Source organism: Phyllobates terribilis, unplaced genomic scaffold (genome assembly GCF_046119375.1).
Source record: "Phyllobates terribilis strain yellow unplaced genomic scaffold, ASM4611937v1 Scaffold_2__4_contigs__length_985480577, whole genome shotgun sequence".
Taxonomy (NCBI): domain Eukaryota; kingdom Metazoa; phylum Chordata; class Amphibia; order Anura; family Dendrobatidae; genus Phyllobates; species Phyllobates terribilis.
The window spans coordinates 96,315,019-96,336,611 of NW_027362762.1; the positions used below are offsets into that span (position 1 = coordinate 96,315,019).

At 43.0% G+C, this 21,593-nt stretch overlaps 1 protein-coding gene across 7 annotated transcripts in view; it reads right to left on the reverse strand.

Annotated features, from left to right (window-relative positions):
* The window catches only part of CUNH11orf65 (chromosome unknown C11orf65 homolog), a 55,243-nt gene that overhangs the window by 13,101 nt on the left and 20,549 nt on the right, over window positions 1-21,593 (reverse strand). For 6 of the 7 annotated variants that reach the window (XM_073662424.1, XM_073662423.1, XM_073662427.1 and 3 more), the window contains 4 exons: window positions 18,468-18,521; window positions 6,370-6,579; window positions 4,085-4,212; window positions 1,871-2,041 (listed from right to left, as the gene is read on the reverse strand). In XM_073662424.1, the coding sequence (XP_073518525.1) occupies window positions 1,871-2,041; window positions 4,085-4,212; window positions 6,370-6,579; window positions 18,468-18,521 (563 nt within the window). The remainder of the gene's footprint in view (window positions 1-1,870; window positions 2,042-4,084; window positions 4,213-6,369; window positions 6,580-18,467; window positions 18,522-21,593) is intronic. The other variant, XM_073662429.1, reaches the window with a different exon arrangement.

Sequence of the window (21,593 nt, forward strand, 5' to 3'; positions counted from 1 at the left end):
TGAGCAGCCATTCATTTTACTGGTCACATGTATTACTACAGGCTCCTGGCAAAAATGAACGGTTTGTCGGCGGTCTCAGGCACCGATATTAATGGTATATCCGCAAGAGACATATATACTGGGGAAATAATTCTTCAAAGATTTTGCAAAGAACTTTGCAGTAGAATCTGTGGATTCATAAGTCATCTATGGATCTGTCCTATATATCGCTGCGGATGTCACTCTATGCATTGCAATGGTGAAATCTGCAGCATAATTTGACGTCCTACAGATTTCACATTGCCGCTGTGGATGCGATCTGCTAAATTCCACTTTTGCTGGTTTTGTCATTCGCTGGAGTTTTCCAGCCAGAAAATCTGGATGGAAAAATCTGCAGTGTATCCATTCTATGTAAAAGCACTGGGTCACTTTACAGGGCTGCTAGCTTTAGTTTTGATAAAATCACTGTTTTAATGGCTGCAGATCTCAGTCCTCACAATGACAAGATGGGTCTAACCATACCCATACTATTGATTGGCAGTTTTCTGTCCACACTGAACAAATGAAGAAAGCTGTTAATCAGTGGTGGGGGCAGGTTGGACGCAGCTCATCAATGAGAAGACTTGCAGAGTCACAGCAGCTAAAACTGATTTTATCAAAACTACAGCAAGAAGCCAAGGTGGTTGTTCCAAAGATGTTGGAGAACTGACTACAGATCTTCTGAGGATGAAGTTTGCACAAGTCCTTCTATCTCTTCATGTAATCCCACACAGACTCGATGTTCAGATCAGGGTTCTGCGGGGACAGATCCCTGCCAGGACTTCTAATACTTCTTAATGACATTGATTGCATGTTTGGGGTCGTTGTCTTGCTGCAGAATAAATTTGGAGCTAATCAGACTCCTCACTGATGGCATTACATGATGGATAATTATATCTGCCTGTATTTCTCAACATTAAGGACACCATTAATCCTGACGAAATTACCAACTTCATTTGCTGAAATTCATCCCCCAATCATGCAAGAAACCTCCACCATGCTTCACTGCTGCCTGCAGACATTCATTATTGTGGCACTTGCCAGCTCTTTGGCAACAAACTGCTTTCTGCTACAGCCAAACATTTCACATTTTGCCTCAGTCCAGAGCACCTGCTGCCATTTTTCTTTAATCCAGTTCCTATATTTCAATGCATAGTTGAGACACTTGGCCTTTTTTCCATGTTGAAGGTAGGGCCGCAATTCTTCCATGAAGACTACTTCTGGCCAGACTTCTCTAAACAGCAGAAGGGTGTAGCCTGGGTTCCACTGGTTGCTTCTAGCTCTTAGCTGATGACACTGCTAGACATCTTCCGATTTCAAAGGGAAGTAAGCATGATGTTTCTTTCATCTGTTGCATTACGTTTCCATGGCCGATCACTGCGTCTACGGTCCTGAACGTCGCCATTTCTTGGTGCTTCTTCAATAGAGCTTTTAAATCTTTGCCTAGGAGACTTTGCTGATGCAGTATAACATTTTATCTTGTTTCTGTGCTCAGTCACGCTGTAGTGTACAACATAAAAGTGTCTTCTATAATCTTCACCTTTGTAGTAAAGTTTGGCTGTTCCTCAGCCAGTTTTAAAGAATCCCACACAAATGTTTCTGTTTCAGTTAGTTTCAGTTAGTTTCTATATAATTAGTTAGTTACTCATACACCGGACTATAATCCTACAATATCCATGACTTTGTGCAAGAATTCCTAAAAGAATTGTTGCTGTTTTAAAGGTAAAGGGCAGTGAAAACAAATATTGTTTTTTATACTTATCTTTGATTGAATCACTTTGCATTTTGTTAATTTACTTTTAAAAATATAGTTTTACTTTTAACACATTCCTACTTTTTAAGCTTTACTTACTCATCATAGTTCAGGGCATTAGTCCAGTTGAGTAGTTCGTCCACCTCCCAGTCCAGGACAGCCTGAGCTCCGTGCTGCTCCACAGACTTTATGACTCCCTCCGTGGCTCGTTGGACCAGTACTGCCGTGTTGGGTTCTGTAGTCTGCGCATGCAAACTTCCTTCATAATACCTGATGAGACCATATCATAGAGAGAAAACACTAAGCATACCGCCATTTATAGATTATTATAGCATTGTATAATATCAGTGTTTCAGACTGGGAAGAGGACGTCCAGTAGGTGCTGCTGTACAGAGTGCGGTCACTGCTTTTTCAGATATTATCACCTGGATCAAGTCAGGGAGGCTGCAGCGCCTGGAGAATGGGACAAGTCTCCGCAGATCAGTCATCACTTGTAGGATGGGATAGTGGAGCACTGCGGATAATTCATTTAAAGCAGAAGTTTTTTCAAATGTCCTATAAAAATGTTACAATGCTACAGAAATGTCCTGTGTTTCACCTGGTATAGGCCAGGACAGATAAATGCTGGTGCTGTAATGTGGTGGCATTTTCACTTCTGTACTGAGCTGCCATACCCCAGACTGACTATGTGTTCACCTTAAGCAAATTCAGAATCATATGGCCCTTTTGATGCTAAAATGCCACTCGAAGTCTTCAGCTATTCCCAGTGCCACTCGCAGTCTTCAGCTGTTCCCAGTGCCACTCGCAGTCTTCAGCTGTTCCCAGTGCCACTCGCAGTCTTCAGCTGTTCCCAGTGCCACTCGCAGTCTTCAGCTGTTCCCAGTGCCACTCGCAGTCTTCAGCTGTTCCCAGTGCCACTCGCAGTCTTCAGCTGTTCCCAGTGCCACTCGCAGTCTTCAGCTGTTCCCAGTGCCACTCGCAGTCTTCAGCTGTTCCCAGTGCCACTCGCAGTCTTCAGCTGTTCCCAGTGCCACTCTGATCCCAATCCGCCATCTTGTGACCACAACTTTTGGCTGACCAGAAGTCAGAGTTAACGGTCACTCACAAGCTCTCAATGTAAGTCTTAGAGAGCCTCGTTCTGGCCCCGTTCGAACTCCATAGACTTACATTGAGTTGTGACTTCCGACTCACCTAGCAAACACTGGAGCAGTCTGGCAGGTAACAAACTGCTGGAGACTGACCGGAACAGCTCCGAGAACAGCAGAAGACAGCAGCTGGTAAGTAGGAGACTAAAGACAGAGAACTTAGATTAGTGGCATCACTCCAGCTGTAAAATGAAGAAAAAAAATAAAAATGGAGTGGTGCTTTACATGCCTAGTAAATAGGCTTTTCAGCTGATGCTGAGCCTTTACTGCATTCTCTCGGTGCTTTATGGATGTGATAAAAATCTGATCCACATTGCTGGTACTGTAATATGTAGCAGATTTACCATCAGGATGTAAAATCTGCTGTATATTCAACCAGTGAGAACATATCCTTGCAACAACAGTGGTGCGACCTGACCACCATATATATGTATAAGTCCTACAGCTTCCACCCACACAGCAGGAGGTGACCTACATGGTCATCCTAGGATACTCCCGATACATCTGTACCTACAATGGGGAATACAGTCATTTCCAATACTCGACTAAATGTATATTGAAGACGTAGACTCATCTGATAACAGCCATGTAACCGAGATTTAGTGTAAGAGCCCAGGACTTATACTCCATTCTGCTACATACAAATCCTGCACATCACACTTTTTCTCATAGTAGGTTGTAAAGTGGGTTCCTAGTCATGGAATATGTAGTCATATGATTATGTCATGTGGCCAACTTTTTTTCTTATCTAGAAGACAGGACTCCTAGAGGGGTTGTTTACATTTGGGGGCATTTTTTTTTTAAATTCAACTACGTGTCATTAAAAGTTTTGCACAGTTTGCCTATAAAGTCTCTGTGTTGCACTTACTATTACTGTCTGCAGAATGAGTCCCTCGGTGAGCTAATCCTGACAGTTTGACAGTAGAGCTTGCAATTCTTAACTTTTTCAAAGCTCTGATTAGCTGATTTTTGACCTCAGTCCACCACATAGTTGAATATGCGGGGAAACAAAAAGCTTGTAAAAGGCAAAGGGTGTAATATTTTTAATGAAACTCAATAACAAAAATGATTTTTAGTCCCAAATACTTCCATTTAAGTAAAAAAAAAGAACTATTGTCCACAAAGTGGGACACCTTTATGACAATGTAATGCTCTGTTATCTACTCACATCTTTCTCATCCATTCAATTTTCCTTTTCTTCTGTTTTTCTAGAACCTCCTGTTTTCTCTGCAGTTTGCTGTGTGTGAACGGTATCCTATTATCCGCTAGAGTCACGTCATCTAAACCGTTAAAGAGCTGAGGAGATAGAGAAAGGATAAAGGACATAGTGACAATGTGCGGAGGGAGCTCAGTCGTGCGCTGGTTCGTCGTGACGCACACATTGGCTTATGTATACTGCGTGGCAGGTAAATGGCACGAGTCGTGTCTGGAGCTCAGAATGTGAATGTCACTTCATAAACAGCCATTAGGAATCTCTAACCCACATTTTCGCTCTCCATATCTGCAGCTGCATCCCCCCACTCCTGCTCACTGACTTTCATTGTCCCTTTAGGGACTGGGGTTTGTCCACTACCTTAAAACACATTCTAAATGGGCTCAGAGTAATGGGAAAATAAAAATAAAACTATACTCACCCACCAGACTGGCTTCTTCTTCCAGCAGGGGGCAACACATGATGGCTGCAGGCAATCAGTGGCCCTAATAGGCTGCAGCCTCCATATTCCTTCTGAACCTGGAAGAATGTAAAGGCTGCAGCCTATTAGGGCAGCTGTCAAGTGATGACCCCTGGTGCAAGAAAAAGCCAGGAGCCCAGCATGGCACACAGGATAGAGAACGGAGGAGCAGGCTAGTGAGTATTGTTTTTTTTTCCCACCACTCTGGGCCCATTTAAAATGTATTTTAAAAGTAGTGAACAATCCTTTAAAGGGTTTGTACCAAGATGGGAAGTTATCCTCCCAACCACAGGACAGGGAGGATAACTGGGGGTCCACCAAACCCGAGATTGGAGTGGAGGTGCAATCTTGATACAAACCTTTTAAAGACAAAGAATTACTTTTTTTTTTTTCATTGCTATGTGGTATGAGTAACTTAAATGTTTTTGTTTTATCTTTTATACACCGTTCATTGCAATGAAGACGGATATTTTTTTTTAAGATTTTACTACTTGTGTAGAATAAATGCAATTTTACATTTTTTTTTTCTATGAAAAATGCTTTGACACATACAGAGAGCAATAATGTTTTTTTTTTTCCCATCAACATAGTTTAATGGGGGCTTGTTTTTCCTTTATACGCGTCACATTTATGCGTTCTCCAAGAAGTGACGACAGTAAGCTGCTGCCAGACACCTGTTAGTAGGTCATCTCCCATGAGAACAAAGGATCAGGCATATTTAGATCCAACATGCTTGATCCTTCTTTCCTCCGACATCTGCCAATAAGGGAATATTTGGGACATTTCTATACACGTTAGGTTGTCGCACAGACCTAATGGAATTGGTGGATTTGGCTGACATTCATCTAATGTGTAACTATTCCTTTAGGCTATGCTTTAACTGAGCTTTTTCCTCAAAAACTTCATCTGAGCAGTTTTTAGAGATTTTTTTTTGGCCTGAAAAAGTTTAGAAAAACTCCTGATGGGAAAACAAAAGTGTATGTCATTTCTTTGGAGAGGATCCTGATGGAATCCACTCCAAACTACACACTATCAAAATCTGAAGGCAGCAAAAAATGCTTCAGGAAAAAAAAAAAATGTTCAAAAACAGCTTTGTGAAATTTTTCGGGAAGAGAAAACTCCTCGAAACACTCCTTAAAAAGAAGCGTTTCCTAAAGAGATTACTGCTTAAAGAACTTTGGAACGCCACCAATAACTCTGAGGCGATGTGCACACAATGTGTTTAAGAACAGAAGAACAGTCGAGTCTTTCAAGGTGAAGTCTCTTCAGGAAAGAGCTGGTGGTCTTTTTCCTGAAGCAGTTTCACCATTGTGTTCTATCTGCCGCCGACATCTTTTCTCTATACTGCCAGTTATATAAAGTAAGCGGCTTCCAAATAAAGCCATCCAAAAAATAAGCATGTTTCTGAACCCGGAAGTGGTTAAAAAAAGTGACAAGAGATTGAACATGTGCACAGCAATGTTGTTTTGACAATGCTGTGCACTATGTTCTTTTTTTTTTTGCAGCGCTTTTTCAGGTGGATTCCACCTGAAAAAGATGTGGTGTGTACATACCCTGGGTGAACAAAGCCTAAAGACTTTATAAGCACAGTAAGGGTGCAGTCAGACGGCAGTATAAATTGGACTGGCCATAGCTCTCCTGACCCGTGCGTGACAATTGCGTAGAAATGTATGAAGCGGTTATGCCAGGGTCGTGAGAGCCCATGGCCAGTCCCTGCATTGCAGTTCAATCTCGGTCTGAAAGCGCCCTTAGAAAGGACTAACCCACTCTAGTCACTGACCCTGAATGTCAGGAGTCTCCAACCATTGTTCTCCACTCTGGCGTACCACCCGCTGTGGTCTTGTTGGAGGATCACCCCGTGATTGTGGATTTGTCCTGGCAGCAGTTGTTTCACAGATTGCTTGGTGTAATCCTTGGGGCTATTGGCGCACATATCCACAATTGGCCGGTGAGTAAACAACTTGTAATATATATTAGGTGGAAATCTCGTCTGCAAATAGAAAGAAAAGACTGTTCTAATATAGATCTTTCCATTTGATTAGAAAGAGCAGAAATGATTTTTGCTGCTTGTAGAACATAAATTCCTTTGGCGTGGAGTATGTGATCTTCAACCCCAATTACTGATCATTTACCAGCTAGATTTATTTTTGTGATTTGTAGAAACGTCACGGGTTGATTTTAACCAGATCATTGAGGCATCTTACATCGGTATTTAAGGTATGTTGTGTAGTCCCACACCTTGGGCTTGGCAACAACAATAAAAATATGCGAGGTCGTACATTGGTAGTGACTGCATGACAAGAGGTGCAAATGTGTCTAACGTATGGTGAAAACAATGGTGGGTGGTGGAAGACAGTCACACAGGGGTGTAGCTGTAGACCGGGCCAGGACAAGGGCTGGGCATTGAAGGCGGCAGCCTAAAGTGCAACTGATGGGATGGCGAGTTTGTACTTAGTATCCAATCGCCAGTACAAAGATTTTTTTCTTTTTAAACTAAGTCCAAAATCTGTGAGTAATAAAGAGAAGAATGAGCGCTATAGGCAAACGTCCCAGGAAGGGGAATCAGCAGATACTAGAGCGAAAGCAGCTGGGGCGAAGACATATTCTGAACTCCTTGCTTTGGGCACCAAGTGAGTTAGACCAGCCTCTCATACAGCTTACAATTGCAATCAAACCCCATTGCAAATTCTGTTTCTTAGCAATGTTTACAACCATTGTTTCTGTTTGCAATAAACCAATGAAACAAGAATATAAATAACTCAAACACAACTAATATAATTACACGTAGTTTTTCCAAATTCCGCACAAAATAACACTTTTACCGACTACTGCGGTCTCAGAATTATTCAACCCCCCTGAATAGAAGAACACTTTTGCAAATCAGGTTTTGTCTATGCACATCTGATGCAACTAATCAATGGCTTCATTAGATGCATCAGGTGTTCTCGAGAACAACAAAGTCAAATACCTGGACTGGTTAGGGCAGGCCTGCACAACATTCGGCCCGCAGCCAGCCGAGCTGTCTGAGAGATGCCGCTCCCTTCTTCTTATATTCAAATGTATTCAAGAGAGACGCAAATACATTTGAACACTGGGGCGCCAGGACTGGGGCATAGGAGCATGTCAGCCCCGGCGTGATGCGGCGTGATAAGGTCACCACACTGCTGCCGGAGCCGCAAAGGTATCGGAGACCGCGGGCCCCGGTAAGAGTGGTCCAAGGAGTAGCTGAAGATGAAATGTGTACTCATTTTAGATGAGGGGGGAGGGGAGGGTCAGTGTACCTTTCAAAGCAAAGGGAAGGGGTGGGGATGATTGTGAAAGGGGGCACAGTATAGAGAGGTGCAGTGGAATGGGGGGACTTTATGCAGAGGAGCACTGTGGGGGGAATATTATGAAAAGAGCAGTTTGTGGAGATATTTTGAAGAGGGGTTGTGTGTGTGGAGAGTATTATAGAGAGACACTGTGGAGGGACGCCAGTTTGGAGAGAGGCAGTGTGGGGGAGATATTATGGAGAAGAGCTGTGTGGGGGACATTACAGAGAGCAGTGTGGGGGGATATTTTGTGCAGGTAGCACAGTGAGGGGCAATTATTCAGTGGCAAAGCTTGGGAGATATTTTTATCTATGGGGCAGTATAATGATACTTTTATTTTTAATGTCATCATGCCTGCAGAAGACTGAGAAGAGGGAAGTTTGCAGAGCCGAGCCCTGGGAATGAAATGTCATCATGGCACATGTACTACATACGTACTACATGGAGACAAAAGGGAAAGGAACGACTCCAATCAGAGAAGATGTCACCTATAAGGTACCTGGGTGTAAATGTTTATTTGTGATACTAACTGAATCTCTTCAATACTGTGGTTCTTGTGTGTTCTGTAGTCTGATTATGGCTGTTAACAACTCCCAGTATCTTCTTACCATTGTTAAAGACAAACTGGTAATTTTGGGTTTATGCAATAAAATTATATATGTGGCTAACCTGACATTACATTTAATTGCTGGCCTATGCTTGGTGCTATATACATGTACAGATGGTGGTTCTGGCACTGCCTTCATGTATGGACGGTGGTTCTGGCGCTTAATTCAGGTACTTCTGATGGCGCTGGCTGCGAGTGCCCACCTTATCCTCCTGGTGTCTTAGATTACACCCCAATAGATGCTACACGACTGCTGGCAGCGCTAAGAGCACCATGATGAATTAATTTTGAAATAAAAATAAGCATCATTTGAAACAATTTTGTGAGTGTGGTCGATTACCTTACATTGACTCTTTGAATTCTCCAGGCCAGCTGGCACCTTTATATTAAAGGGAATGTGTCGTCCCCCCTGGGCAATATCAGACCTCTGCTATGGGCATACAGGGTATAGAAAAATAAATCTATACTTACCTGTATGGCCCATAGTAGAGGTCTGATTGCAGAGAAATCTTCTTTAATAAAGACCCCTCCTATCTGCTTATTATACAGCTAAATCGCCACCTCTGTTGTAAATTAGCATATCCCCCCCCATCCCTGGCACGTCACAGGCCACCCCTCCTGCGCATGCACCCCTTGAACTTTTCTACCTTTTGCCACATTTCTGGCTTCAAACATAAGAGTCAACAGCAAGTGGGACACAATCATGAAGTGGAACGAATTTTATTGGATATTTTAAACTTTTTTAACAAATTAAAAACTGAAAAGTGAGGCGTGCAATATTATTCGGCCCCCTTGAGTTAATACTTTGTAGAGCCACCTTTTGCTGCGATTACAGCTGCAAGTCTCTTGGGGTACGTCTCTATCAGTTTTGCACATTGAGAGGCTGAAATTCTTGCCCATTCTTCCTTGCAAAACAGCTCGAGCTCATTGAGGTTGGATGGAGGGCGTTTGTGAACAGCAGTTTTCAGCTCTTTCCACAGATTCTCGATTGGATTCAGGTCTGGACTTTGACTTGGCCATTCTAACACCTGGATACGTTTATTTTGGAACCATTCCACTGTAGTTTTTGCTTTATGTTTGGGATCATTGTCTTTGACTGTTAGAATGTTAGTTTTGTATTATGGCAAGAAAAAAGCAGCTAAGTAAAGAAAAAAGAGTGGCCATCATTACTTTAAGAAATGAAGGTCAGTCAGTCCGAAAAATTGGGAAAACTTTGAAAGCGTCCCCAAGTGCAGTTGCAAAAACCATCAAGCGCTACAAAGAAACTGGCTCACATGAGGACCGCCCCAGGAAAGGAAGAACAAGAGTCACCTCTGCTTCTGAGGATAAGTTTATCCGAGTCACCAGCCTCAGAAATCGCAGGTTAACAGCAGCTCAGATTAGAGACCAGGTCAATGCCACACAGAGTTCTAGCAGCAGACACATCTCTACAACAACTGTTAAGAGGAGACTTTGTGCAGCAGGCCTTCATGGTAAAATAGCTGCTAGGAAACCACTGGTAAGGACAGGCAACAAGCAGAAGAGACTTGTTTGGGCTAAAGAACACAAGGAATGGACATTAGACCAGTGGAAATCTGAGCTTTGGTCTGATGAGTCCAAATTTGAGATCTTTGGTTCCAACCACCGTGTCTTTGTGCGATGCAGAAAAGGTGAACGGATGGACTCTACATGCCTGGTTCCCACCGTGAAGCATGGAGGAGGAGGTGTGATGGTGTGGGGGTGCTTTGCTGGTGACACTGTTGGGGATTTATTCAAAATTGAAGGCATACTGAACCAGCATGGCTACCACAGCATCTTGCAGCGGCATGCTATTCCATCCGGTTTGCGTTTAGTTGGACCATCATTTATTTTTCAACAGGACAATGACCTCAAACACACCTCCAAGCTGTGTAAGGGCTATTTGACCAAGAAGGAGAGTGATGGGGTGCTACGCCAGATGACCTGGCCTCCACAGTCACCAGACCTGAACCCAATCGAGATGGTTTGGAGTGAGCTGGACCGCAGAGTGAAGGCAAAAGGGCCAACAAGTGCTAAGCATCTCTGGGAACTCCTTCAAGATTGTTGGAAGACCATTTCTGGTGACTACCTCTTGAAGCTCATCAAGAGAATGCCAAGAGTGTGCAAAGCAGTCATCAAAGCAAAAGGTGGCTACTTTGAAGAACCTAGAATATTAGACATATTTTCAGTTGTTTCACACTTTTTTGTTAAGTATATAATTCCACATGTCTTAATTCATAATTTTGATGCCTTCAGTGTGAATGTACAATTTTTATAGTCAAGAAAATACAGAAAAATCTTTAAATGAGGTGTGTCCAAACTTTTGGTCTGTACTGTAATATATATATATATATATATATATATATATATATATATATATATATATATATACACATACATATATACATATACACACACACACACACACACACACACACACACACACACACTGCTCAAAAATATAAAGGAAACACTCAAATGACACATCCTAGATCTGAATGAATGAAATATTCTCATTGAATACTTTGTTCTGTACAAAGTTGAATGTGCGTGAGACATGATGTCCCAGATGTGCTCAATGGGATTCAGGTCTGGGGAACGGGCGGGCCAGTCCATAGCTTCAATGCCTTCATCTTGCAGGAACGGCTGACACACTCCAGCCACATGAGGTCTGGCATTGTCCTGCATTAGGAGGAACCCAGGGCCAACCGCACCAGCATATGGTCTCACAAGGGGTCTGAGGATCTCATCTCGGTACCTAATGGCAGTCAGGCTACCTCTGGCGAGCACATGGAGGGCTGTGCGGCCCTCCAAAGAAATGCCACCCCACACCATTACTGACCCACTGCCACGCTGAAGAATGTTACAGGCAGCAGATCGCTCTCCACGGCGTCTCCAGACTCTGTCACGTCTGTCACATGTGCTCAGTGTGAACCTGCTTTCATCTGTGAAGAGCACAGGGTGCCAGTGGCGACTTTGCCAATCCTGGTGTTCTGTGGCAAATGCCAAGCGTCCTGCATGGTGTTGGGCTGTGAGCACAACCCCTATCTGTGAACGTCGGGCCCTCATACCACCCTCATGGAGTCGGTTTCTAACCGTTTGTGCAGACACATGCACATTTGTGGCCTGCTGGAGGTCATTTTGCAGGGCTCTGGTAGTGCTCCTCCTGTTCCTCCTTGCACAAAGGCGGAGATAGCGGTACTGCTGCTGGGTTGTTGCCCTCCTACGGCCCCTCCTCGTCTCCTGGTAGCGCCTCCAGCCTCTGGACACTACGCTGACAGACACAGCAAACCTTCTTGCCACAGCTCGCATTGATGTGCCATCCTGGATGAGCTGCACTACCTGAGCAACTTCTGTGGGTTGTAGAGTCCGTCTCATGCTACCACGAGTGTGAAAGCACAACCAACATTGAAAAGTGACCAAAACATCAGCCCGAAAGCATTGGTACTGAGATGTGGTCTGTGGTCCCCACCTGCAGGATCACTCCTTTATTGAGGGTGTCTTGATATTTGCCAATAATTTCCATCTATTGTCTATTCCATTTGCACAACAGCATGTGAAATTAAGTGTCAATCAGTGTTGCTTCCTAAGTGGACAGTTTGATTTCACAGAAGTTTGATTTACTTGGAGTTATATTCTGTTGTTTAAGTGTTCCCTTAATTTTTTTGAGCAGTGTATATATGTATACTCACATATGTGTATGTATATACAATGTTACAATGTTTATGCGTATACGTGTGTGTGTGTGTGTGTGTGTGTGTGTGTGTGTGTGTGTGTGTGTGTGTGTGTGTGTGTGTGTGTGTGTGTGTGTGTGTGTGTGTGTGTGTGTGTGTATCCACATACCCGCACACATATATGTTCCTTCATTTTATGGGAGCCACGCTTTGCGCATGTGCAGGAGGTGTGGCAGAGCAGGGCATGTCACAGGGCCTGTCACAGCGCCCTGTGACCTGACAGGGAGGGGGGGGGGAATATGCTAATTTACAACAGAGGCGGCGATTTAGCTATATAATAAGCAGATAGGAGGGGTTTGCTTGGGGTCCCCCAGACACCAAGACTCTGCAAAACGAAATTTATTAAAGAAGATTTCTCTGCAATCAGACTTTTACTATGGGCCATACAGGTAAGTATAGATTTACTTTTCTATATCCTGTATGCCCATAGTAGTGGTCTGATATTGCCCAGGGGACTGACAGATTCTATTTAACGCTGAGTGTGTATCTTATTTACTGCATTCAGGTACTGACGGTGGTTCTGGTGCTGCATTTATGTACTGACAGTGGTGCTGGCACTGCATTCATGTACTGATGATGGTTCTGATCTTCTACATATGTTCAATCAATAATGAGCTTCATGGCTATGTTAAAACTTAATCTCAAATCTCTTGGTTTTAAGGATTTTTATGAGGAGGATTTAATGAGTTTCTGTTCCAAAAACTGAGCTAAAGACTAAGTGCCCACGATGCAGAAATGCTGCATATTTTTTCCGCTTCTCCCTGGCAGGAAAACCGCATGTGGATTTTACATGCGTTTTTCCTGCCAGATAGAAGCGTTTGTCAAGCGTTTTTGCAAAAAAATTTCTGCATGCGGGTTATCAAGCGCTTTTCCACGTGATTTTAGCATCACTTGGAAAAGTGCTTGACAACTTGTTCACACTATATAAATCCATGCAACCGGCATGGATTTATATAGTGTGACCAAGTTAGTTGGTAAAAAAAACAAAGATTATATTTACCTTCCGATGTCCTCCCGGTGTTTTCTCCGCTCCGTCCGGTGTCTTGAGAGTGCTTGCGGTGGTGTGAAGGACCTGAGGTGACGTCATTGAGTCATGTGCCAGGTCACATGACTCAATGACATCATGGCAGGTCCTTCACAACACCGCGACCCATGCAGCAGACCAGACGGAGCGGAGAAAACACCGGGAGGACATCGGAAGGTAAGTATAATCTTTATTTTTTATTTTAAATTCTTTTTTAACAGGTTCTATGGTACCTGGATCTGGAGGAGAGTCTCATCTTCTCCAAACCCGGGTACCATCCGCACATAGAAAAGCATAATATCCATGTGTACAAATGTACTGACACGGATATTATGCGTTTCAATGCAAGTCAATGGCGGCAATTACGCTGCGTGTCCGCAAAATTAATGGACATGCTGCGTATTTTTCCGCAATGATGATCCACAGCGGAAATTTCCGCAGCATGTGCACAGCACATGCGTATTATCATTGGGGACCATGGGGCACATATTACCAAGAGTTTTTTAAGCGTTTTCGCTGCGGAAATTCTGCAGCAAAAACGCATAGTGGGCACGCAGCCTAAGTTAGCATGTGTTCACACTGATTTTTTGGAGCAGAAACTCTCCAAATCCACCTCAAATACTTAACACTTAGTTCTGGTGATCTATTAATGTACGGATGGTGTTTCTGATGTATTCATGTAAAAACCCCTTTAAATTTTTTGCGGCCCTTGGATTGGTTCAGTATGGCAATGTGGCCCTTGGACGAAAAAATGTTGGGCACCCCTGGGTTAAGGATTTGTTAACTGTGACGTTTGATTGCGTATTAGAAATATTGCTCAAAAGAGTGGTACAATAAGTTAAGATAAGAGATCACTGCCTAGCAGAAACAAGGAAAAGTTTATAAGATAGCGAGTGCATTGAATGTCACTAGAAATACAGTTGGAAGCAGAGATCTCAAGTTCAAAGTTAAAGGGGTAGTTTCAAGTTGTCTCTTGAGCAGCTCAGAGCTATGCAGTCGACTCAGTTGCTGGTTTCAGGCAGAGTGGGCTCTCCTCCTCGAGTGACAGCTCTAGTAAGTAGAACTATAAACCTCAGCACAATTTGTGCTGTAACACATTTAGCCATCAGTGGTTTGATCTGAGTCTACATAGCTATCACTCTATTTAAATATAAAGATACCAGGCCATTTCAATAAGCAGACAGCTGGGGGTAACAATAGCTGTGATTAGGAGGCCTGTGCTGAAAGCTGCTGGGTTGGTGGGAGAGGTGAGCAGAAAAATGCTGTATAGAAATCAATGGGCTGGAGAGAGTTTAAAGCTGCGTGCCCACTATGCGTTTTTCAAGGGTTTTTGCCGCAGAATTTCCGCAGCGAAAACGCTTAAAAACGCTTGGTAATACGTGTCCCACATCCATTAATTTTGCAGACACGCAGCATAATTGCCGCCATTGACTTGCATTGAAACGCATAATATCTGTGTCAGCACATTTGCACACACAGATAATATGCGTTTCTATGTGCGGATGGTACCCGGGTTTGGAGAAGAGGAGACTCTCCTCCAGACCCAGGTACCATAGAACCTGTTAAAAAAAGAATAAAATAAAAAATAAAGATTATACTTACCTTCTGATGGCCCCCGGTCTCCTCAGTGATGCGTATGGTCTGTTGTATGGGTCGCGGTGGTGTGAGGACTTGCCATGACATCATTTAGTCATGTGACAGGTCATGCGACCGCTGACGTCGATGGTCGCATGACCTGTCACATGACTCAATGACGTCATTGCAGGTCCTTTCACACCACCGCGACCGATACAACAGACCGGACGCAGCAGAGAAAACACTGGGGGCTATAATCTTTATTTTTTACCATTCTTATTCTTTTTTTTTTTTAACTATTACTTGGTCACACTACTATAAATCCATGCCGGTTGCATGGATTTATATAGTGTGACCAAGTTGTCAAGCACTTCTCCAAGTGATGCTAAAATCGCTTGGAAAAGCGCTTGATAACCCGCATGCAAAAACGCTTGACAAACGCTTCTACCTGGCAGGAAAAACGCATGTAAAATCCGCATGCATTTTTCCAGCCAGGGAGAAGCGGAAAAAATATGCAGCATTTCTGCATCGTGGGCACATAGGCTAAGGGGTTGTGTTTGACTTTTACATTAATTGCCTATTAAGATAGGTCATCAATATCTAACTGGTGTTTCCGGTGGTATTGACAGCTGGAAGCATTCAGTTGCGGAGCTATACAGCACATTTAGCATAGTAAGGTACATACTAAAAGCTGAGGGTCCCATACCTGAACTCCTACGCGTGCACCTCTACTCATCCAAAAGCACAAAAAAGTGCTCCAACATACTCAATACTATATAAATAAGCCACAGAATGTTTGGGAATGCTTTCTGTGGATAAACAAAACTGGAAATTTTCAGCCCTTGGATCAGCAGTATGTTTGCAGGAAAAAGAATGAAGCCTCGATGATGCCTACAGTGAAGCATGGCGGTGGCTCGGTGATGCCTACAGTGAAGCATGGCGGTGGCTCGGTGATGCCTACAGTGAAGCATGGCGGTGGCTCGGTGATGCCTACAGTGAAGCATGGCGGTGGCTCGGTGATGCCTACAGTGAAGCATGGTTGTGGCTTGCGGATGCTTATAGTGAAGCATGATGACTGCTTGGTGATGCCTATAGTAAAGTGTGGCGGTGGCTTGGTGTTTCTCTGGGGCTGTTTTGCTTCCTCTGGGAGTAAAAAGCAGCAGTGTGAGTGGAGCAAGATGGATTCAGTCAAGTATCAGCAAATCCAAAGAGAAATCGTCATGCCTTCTGTGAGAAATCGGAAGCTTGGATCTTCCAACAAGACAATGATCCCAAGCATACCTCGATGTCCACTACGACTTGGTTTCAGAGGAATTGCCTGAAAGATTGTGAAGTGTCTACATGGAAACCTAAGTATATTAGTGAACTGAAGGCCATTGCCCATGATGAACAGGATAAGATTCCTCAGTGTAAGGCAGCGCTAGTCATCATACTGGGGGATACTCGCTGCACCGGGTCAATTAAAGAACACATGCAATGTCTTTCCGGTATTTCACAATGCAGCAGTTTATTATTTATCATAAAACCGCTTATCACACATATAATGTCCACGAGCCTTTCCAGTGGCAGCTATGCCCACTTGGCTCCAGTTACAGCCTTTAGCAAAGCAACTATAACAATGTCCATATAACGTACCGCTTTTACCTTTTGCCGGGTCTTAACGGTTTTGTTCTGCCACTGCTGTGGCTTTTAGGCTTCCCAGGTGGGGGTCTCCAGCCCTCGTACCTTCGAAGGCTACTGGTATGTCTCCACACTTAACATCCAGCCTCTGCCTTTCAGGACTCTTGTCTTTCAAGCCTCTGCCCTCCAAGGCCACTGGCATCGCTTACACCTAAGGATCCAGCCTCGACCTTTCAGGCTTCACCAGGCTTCATACTAATGGTGTCCCACACGGGAAAAGGCCTCACGCCTTACACACCCTGTCTCAAGACTACCAGGGTTTATATATCCTGTAGTACACACCCACAGGACCTGTGCTGATGTCACAGTCATGTGATCAGACATTCTGTGTGCACAGGACCTGTGCTATGTCACAGTCATGTGACCAGTCACCTGAGGGGGAGGTACATGGTCGGCCCAGAACACACCCTGTACCATTACAGTAATGCCAAGCAAGCTGCTGCATTACATCAGGCAAGCTGCCCGAAGATGGAGTCTGGCTATCACATATGCCGCAGGTTATAACAGCCAAAGGTGCTCTACTAAATACAAAGGACACTTTACATGGAGCGTGTGAATTATTCCGAGACGGTAGTAATCAGTAAAAGTGGCATTTTGTGTTGAATTTGGAGAAACCACAAGTTATATTATTTGTTTTAGAAAATTTGCTCTTGTTTGATTGAATTTGCAATGGGGGGGATGAATAATTTTGATTGCAACTGTAGTTGTCAAAACTTAAGGTCTCTTGGAAGTTCTAGGATAGTTATCAGGTATGATATAGGGGGTGCAGTGGTAACAGGCATACCAACCTCTGGTGGTCCATAGTCCTCTATAGTATTTGGGACTCTTTTTCATTGGGGACTGGACACGCTTAGAATTTAGAAGGCAACTACCTGAAGTTATTTTATTAAATATGACTCATAAATCTAAGCGGATGCTTGGTTAAGATAAGCTGTTCTGTGTGATAACGGGAGGCTGAGAAATTCAGCTCAAGTCTAATCTCATAGTAGAAGACACAGAGCATCTAATGGTATCAGTAAGTCAGGAAATGGTCACCACCAACAGAGGAGGCGCTCACCCAACTGAAGTCATACTCTCACATAGATCTGATATACCAGTAACATGAGATAGAGGGTCACACAGGAAATATTATCTTATCTGGGCTTTACACTGTCAGATTAATACACCATACTGATGATCTTTAAACCTGGAAAAACTGAGAAAAATACAGAGTAAAGTTATACCATAAAAGAGGGTTATTATCACCAGAAATGTCCATGTGACAATTTGATGTCCAATATTCTGCGTGAATGTATTTTTTGCATATCATTTTTGGGGTCCGAGCTCTATTTTCCTAATACAGAGCTTGATTCTGATTGCTTGCAGCCACCACTAGGGGAGCTGACGAGCTCACTATTATTTAAAGGGGTTGAACAATGAGCCTAGGAACACAACAGGTGACGATTGCTTGGGTTTCCTACTACTGGGACCATCAGCAATCACAAAACTCTTGCCCATTTGAATGGAGCATTGGTTGAGCTTGCACACGCCCGCTCCAATCACTGTCTATGGGAATGACAGAAATAGCAGAATATGGCGCGGGGCTATCTCCGACAATGAATAGATTGGTGGTGCACATCCATGACCATTGCTCCATTCAAATTGGGCAATACAGAGCTCGCTTCTCCAGAGTGATGGGGGTCCCAGAGGTAGGACCCTCAGCAATCAGCAAGTTATCACCAATTCCGTATAGATATATTAAAGGAAAAAACTCTTTAATAACATTGCTTTCCAAGAACAAAAACCATGTTGTCCGGTCCTCATTCCAGGTGGAAATGTGGTGATGTTTAATTTTAATGAATAGATAGTTGTCCATTTGAGGTGGCATTTACCAGTAGGTACAGGGGTAAATTTATACTGTATATGTCCATATGATCCATGCTGCAATTAACAAATGAAGATTATAGTTACCCCTCCTAGTCTGAACCTGACATGTACACCGGCAGCCGCGTCAATAAGTCCTGCCTGTAAAATAAAGACAATAATATCTTTAGATGGAAGTATTCCAGTGGTCTCCAGCCTGTGACTGTCCAAAGCTCCTGTCTGCAGCTGTCAAGACATCCTGGGAGTAGTAGTTTGAGATGGAAAGTGACAGATTTGAGACTGCAGCTGTATTAGCAAAAGTTATGAGAGACTACATATTCTAGTCCTGCCACGCTGTGTCTACAAGAGCGTCCTGGGAGATTCAGTGTGCATTTACAGAGGTATAGATTACCTGAGAGCATGTCACCAGGTTTTGGCTATGAAATCTGAGAACAGCATGATGTAGGGCCAGAGAGCCTGATTCCAGTGATGTCTCACTTACTAGGTTGTGTTTTGCTGTTTCAATACAATCAGTGTTTAATTAGCAGGAGATGATCACTAGAGGACTAGGTGTCTTTTGCCTCCTGGTCCAACCTCGCCCCACCATTTTAAAGATTGTAAAACTAGCAATTCCATAAAATAATCAAAACTTTCCCTTTACAATTCAGTAATAAGTGGCAGCTTGTACTGTATACTGCAGATATGATCTATGCGTACAGGCAAGGTCTTAGCAATTCATAACAGGCCACAGGCTAAATAGTGAATGGCTGTCTCTTTACAGGAAACATCTTTAGTAAATCATGTAAGAAAATTACTATTTGCACAAACAACTAACATGATCCTTAATATGGTGATACACTGCAGCTTCACTTTAATACACTACACTCTATATAAGCCTCGAGACCTCAGTACAGGTATGCAGCTCACCGTCATGGATGATGGCCATAAATCTCACTTAGTTTCCGTAATAAGCATAGGTCATAAGTACATGCCCGCGACCCCAGACGTGCACTCAACATAGTCACTCCATTTAGTGTAATTACTTTTCCAGCGACTCTTGGAATTACATGATCCGGGGCTGATGAAGCGATCACATCACAAGCAGATCAATTTCCCAGTAGGCCTCACCAGACCCAAAGTGACGGGAAGCAAGATACATGTATGATTGGTGGGGGATCAACTGCTAGGGTCCCCAGCCAATTATGTGACCCCCATGTGAATGGAGTAGTAATGGGCACGTGTGACCGCCTCTCTATTCACTGTCCATTGGTGCGGGGGTCACACGTGCACTACTGCTCCTATAGATTCAAAGAAGTGAACTGAGCGGTGAATGTCAGCATGCATAATCTCTTTACGAAGTACTTTAGGACCCTCATTCTCAGAATTTTTGAGGTCCCAGTGGTCAGATCCCCAGGACTCATACTTTTATCACCTATCCTATAGTTTGTATAAATGCTGATAAATGCGTAACATGCACGTCTCGATGGCATAAGGAAGAACTCAGTGCAGCAACTTTTGGCTAAGGTCACATGACTGTATAGTCTCCATCTGATAAAAACGGTAAGACTATGTGGGACCAGAGTGGGATCAGAGTGGGACCAGAGTGGGACCAGAGTGGGACCAGAGTGGGACCAGAGTGGGACCAGAGTGGGATCAGTTTTTCTCGGATGTGGAGAACAAAAAAAAAAAAAAAATACTCCGTCTTCTCCATTCTGTCAATCCTTGAAAATCGGACTGCACTCGGATGTCATAGGCGAGTGCCATCTGATTCTCGGAGAAAAATCATGCATGTTGCGATTTTTTTCCCTTGGACCACTCTGTCCGAGGAAAAAGATTGTACATGTGCACAGATCCATAGATTAACAATGGTCTGAGTGCTATCCGATGTTTTGACAGATCGCACTTGGACCGAAACTAAGGTCACCTGAATGATCCTTTACCTGCAGTGCTCCTCGCCTCCTACAGGACCAGGATTTCATTTTTCCCTTCCCTCTTGCCATTTTACAGTGTTAATTGTATGGTAAACATTACCACATTACCTGATAACATGATTCTCCAGGTCAGTACAATTATGGCGATACAAAACTTGCAAAAAAATTTTATATAATGAGAATCTGTCAGCAAGTTTTTACTACCCCATCTGAGAGAAGCATGATGTAGGGGCTGAGACCCCAATTCCAGTGATGTATCACTGACTGGGCTGCTTGCTGCAGTTTTGATAAAATCCCTGTTTTTCTCTGCTGCAGATCTAGCAGTTCTCTGAATGCTGAGCTCTATATAACCCCATACACACCACTGATTGGCAGTTTTCTGTGTACACTGTGCATAGGCAGAAAGCTGTCAATTATTGGTGGGAGCGGGGTTATACAAAGCTCATAAGTAAGGAGGACTACCTGTCAGCAGGGTTACTAGTTTATTGTTTTATCAACAGGAGATTATCATTAGAGATTTTATCAAAACTACAGCAATTAACCCAGTAAGTGAAACATTGCTGGGAACAGGGTATTGGCCCCTACATTATGCTGCTCTCAGGTAAGGTGGATGGAAAAAACCTTATGACAGATTCCCTTTAAGTGGTGAAAAATAATTCAGAAGTTTAAAAAAGAAATTTAGTTTGTGTCGCCATTTTCCAAAACTTGTAATGGTTTTATTTTTCTGTGGATGGAGCTGTGGGGGACTTGTTTTTTGAGAGGCAAGCTGACATTATTAATACCATTTTGGGGTATATACAATGATTTCATCGCCGGTTATTACATTTTTTTAGGGTTAGGGAGGTGGTGACTAAAAAAAAAAAAAAAAAAAAAGAAGAACAATTCTGCCGTTTGAGTTATTTTTCCTTTTATGACGTTTACCATTCAGGCTAATTTTATATTTAATAGACCGAACTTTTACAGACATGACAATACCAAATAGGTTATTGTTTTTAGTTTAGTTTTGTAATATATATATATATATATATATATATATATATATATATATATATATATATATATATATATATATATATATATATATATATACAGTGCAGACCAAAAGTTTGGACACACCTCATTTAAAGATTTTTCTGTATTTTCATGACTATGAAAATTGTACATTCACACTGAAGGCATCAAAACTATGAATTAACACATGTGGAATTATATACTTAACAAAAAAGTGTGAAACTAATGAAAATATGTCTTATATTCTAGGTTCTTCAAAGTAGCCACCTTTTGCTTTGATGACTGCTTTGCA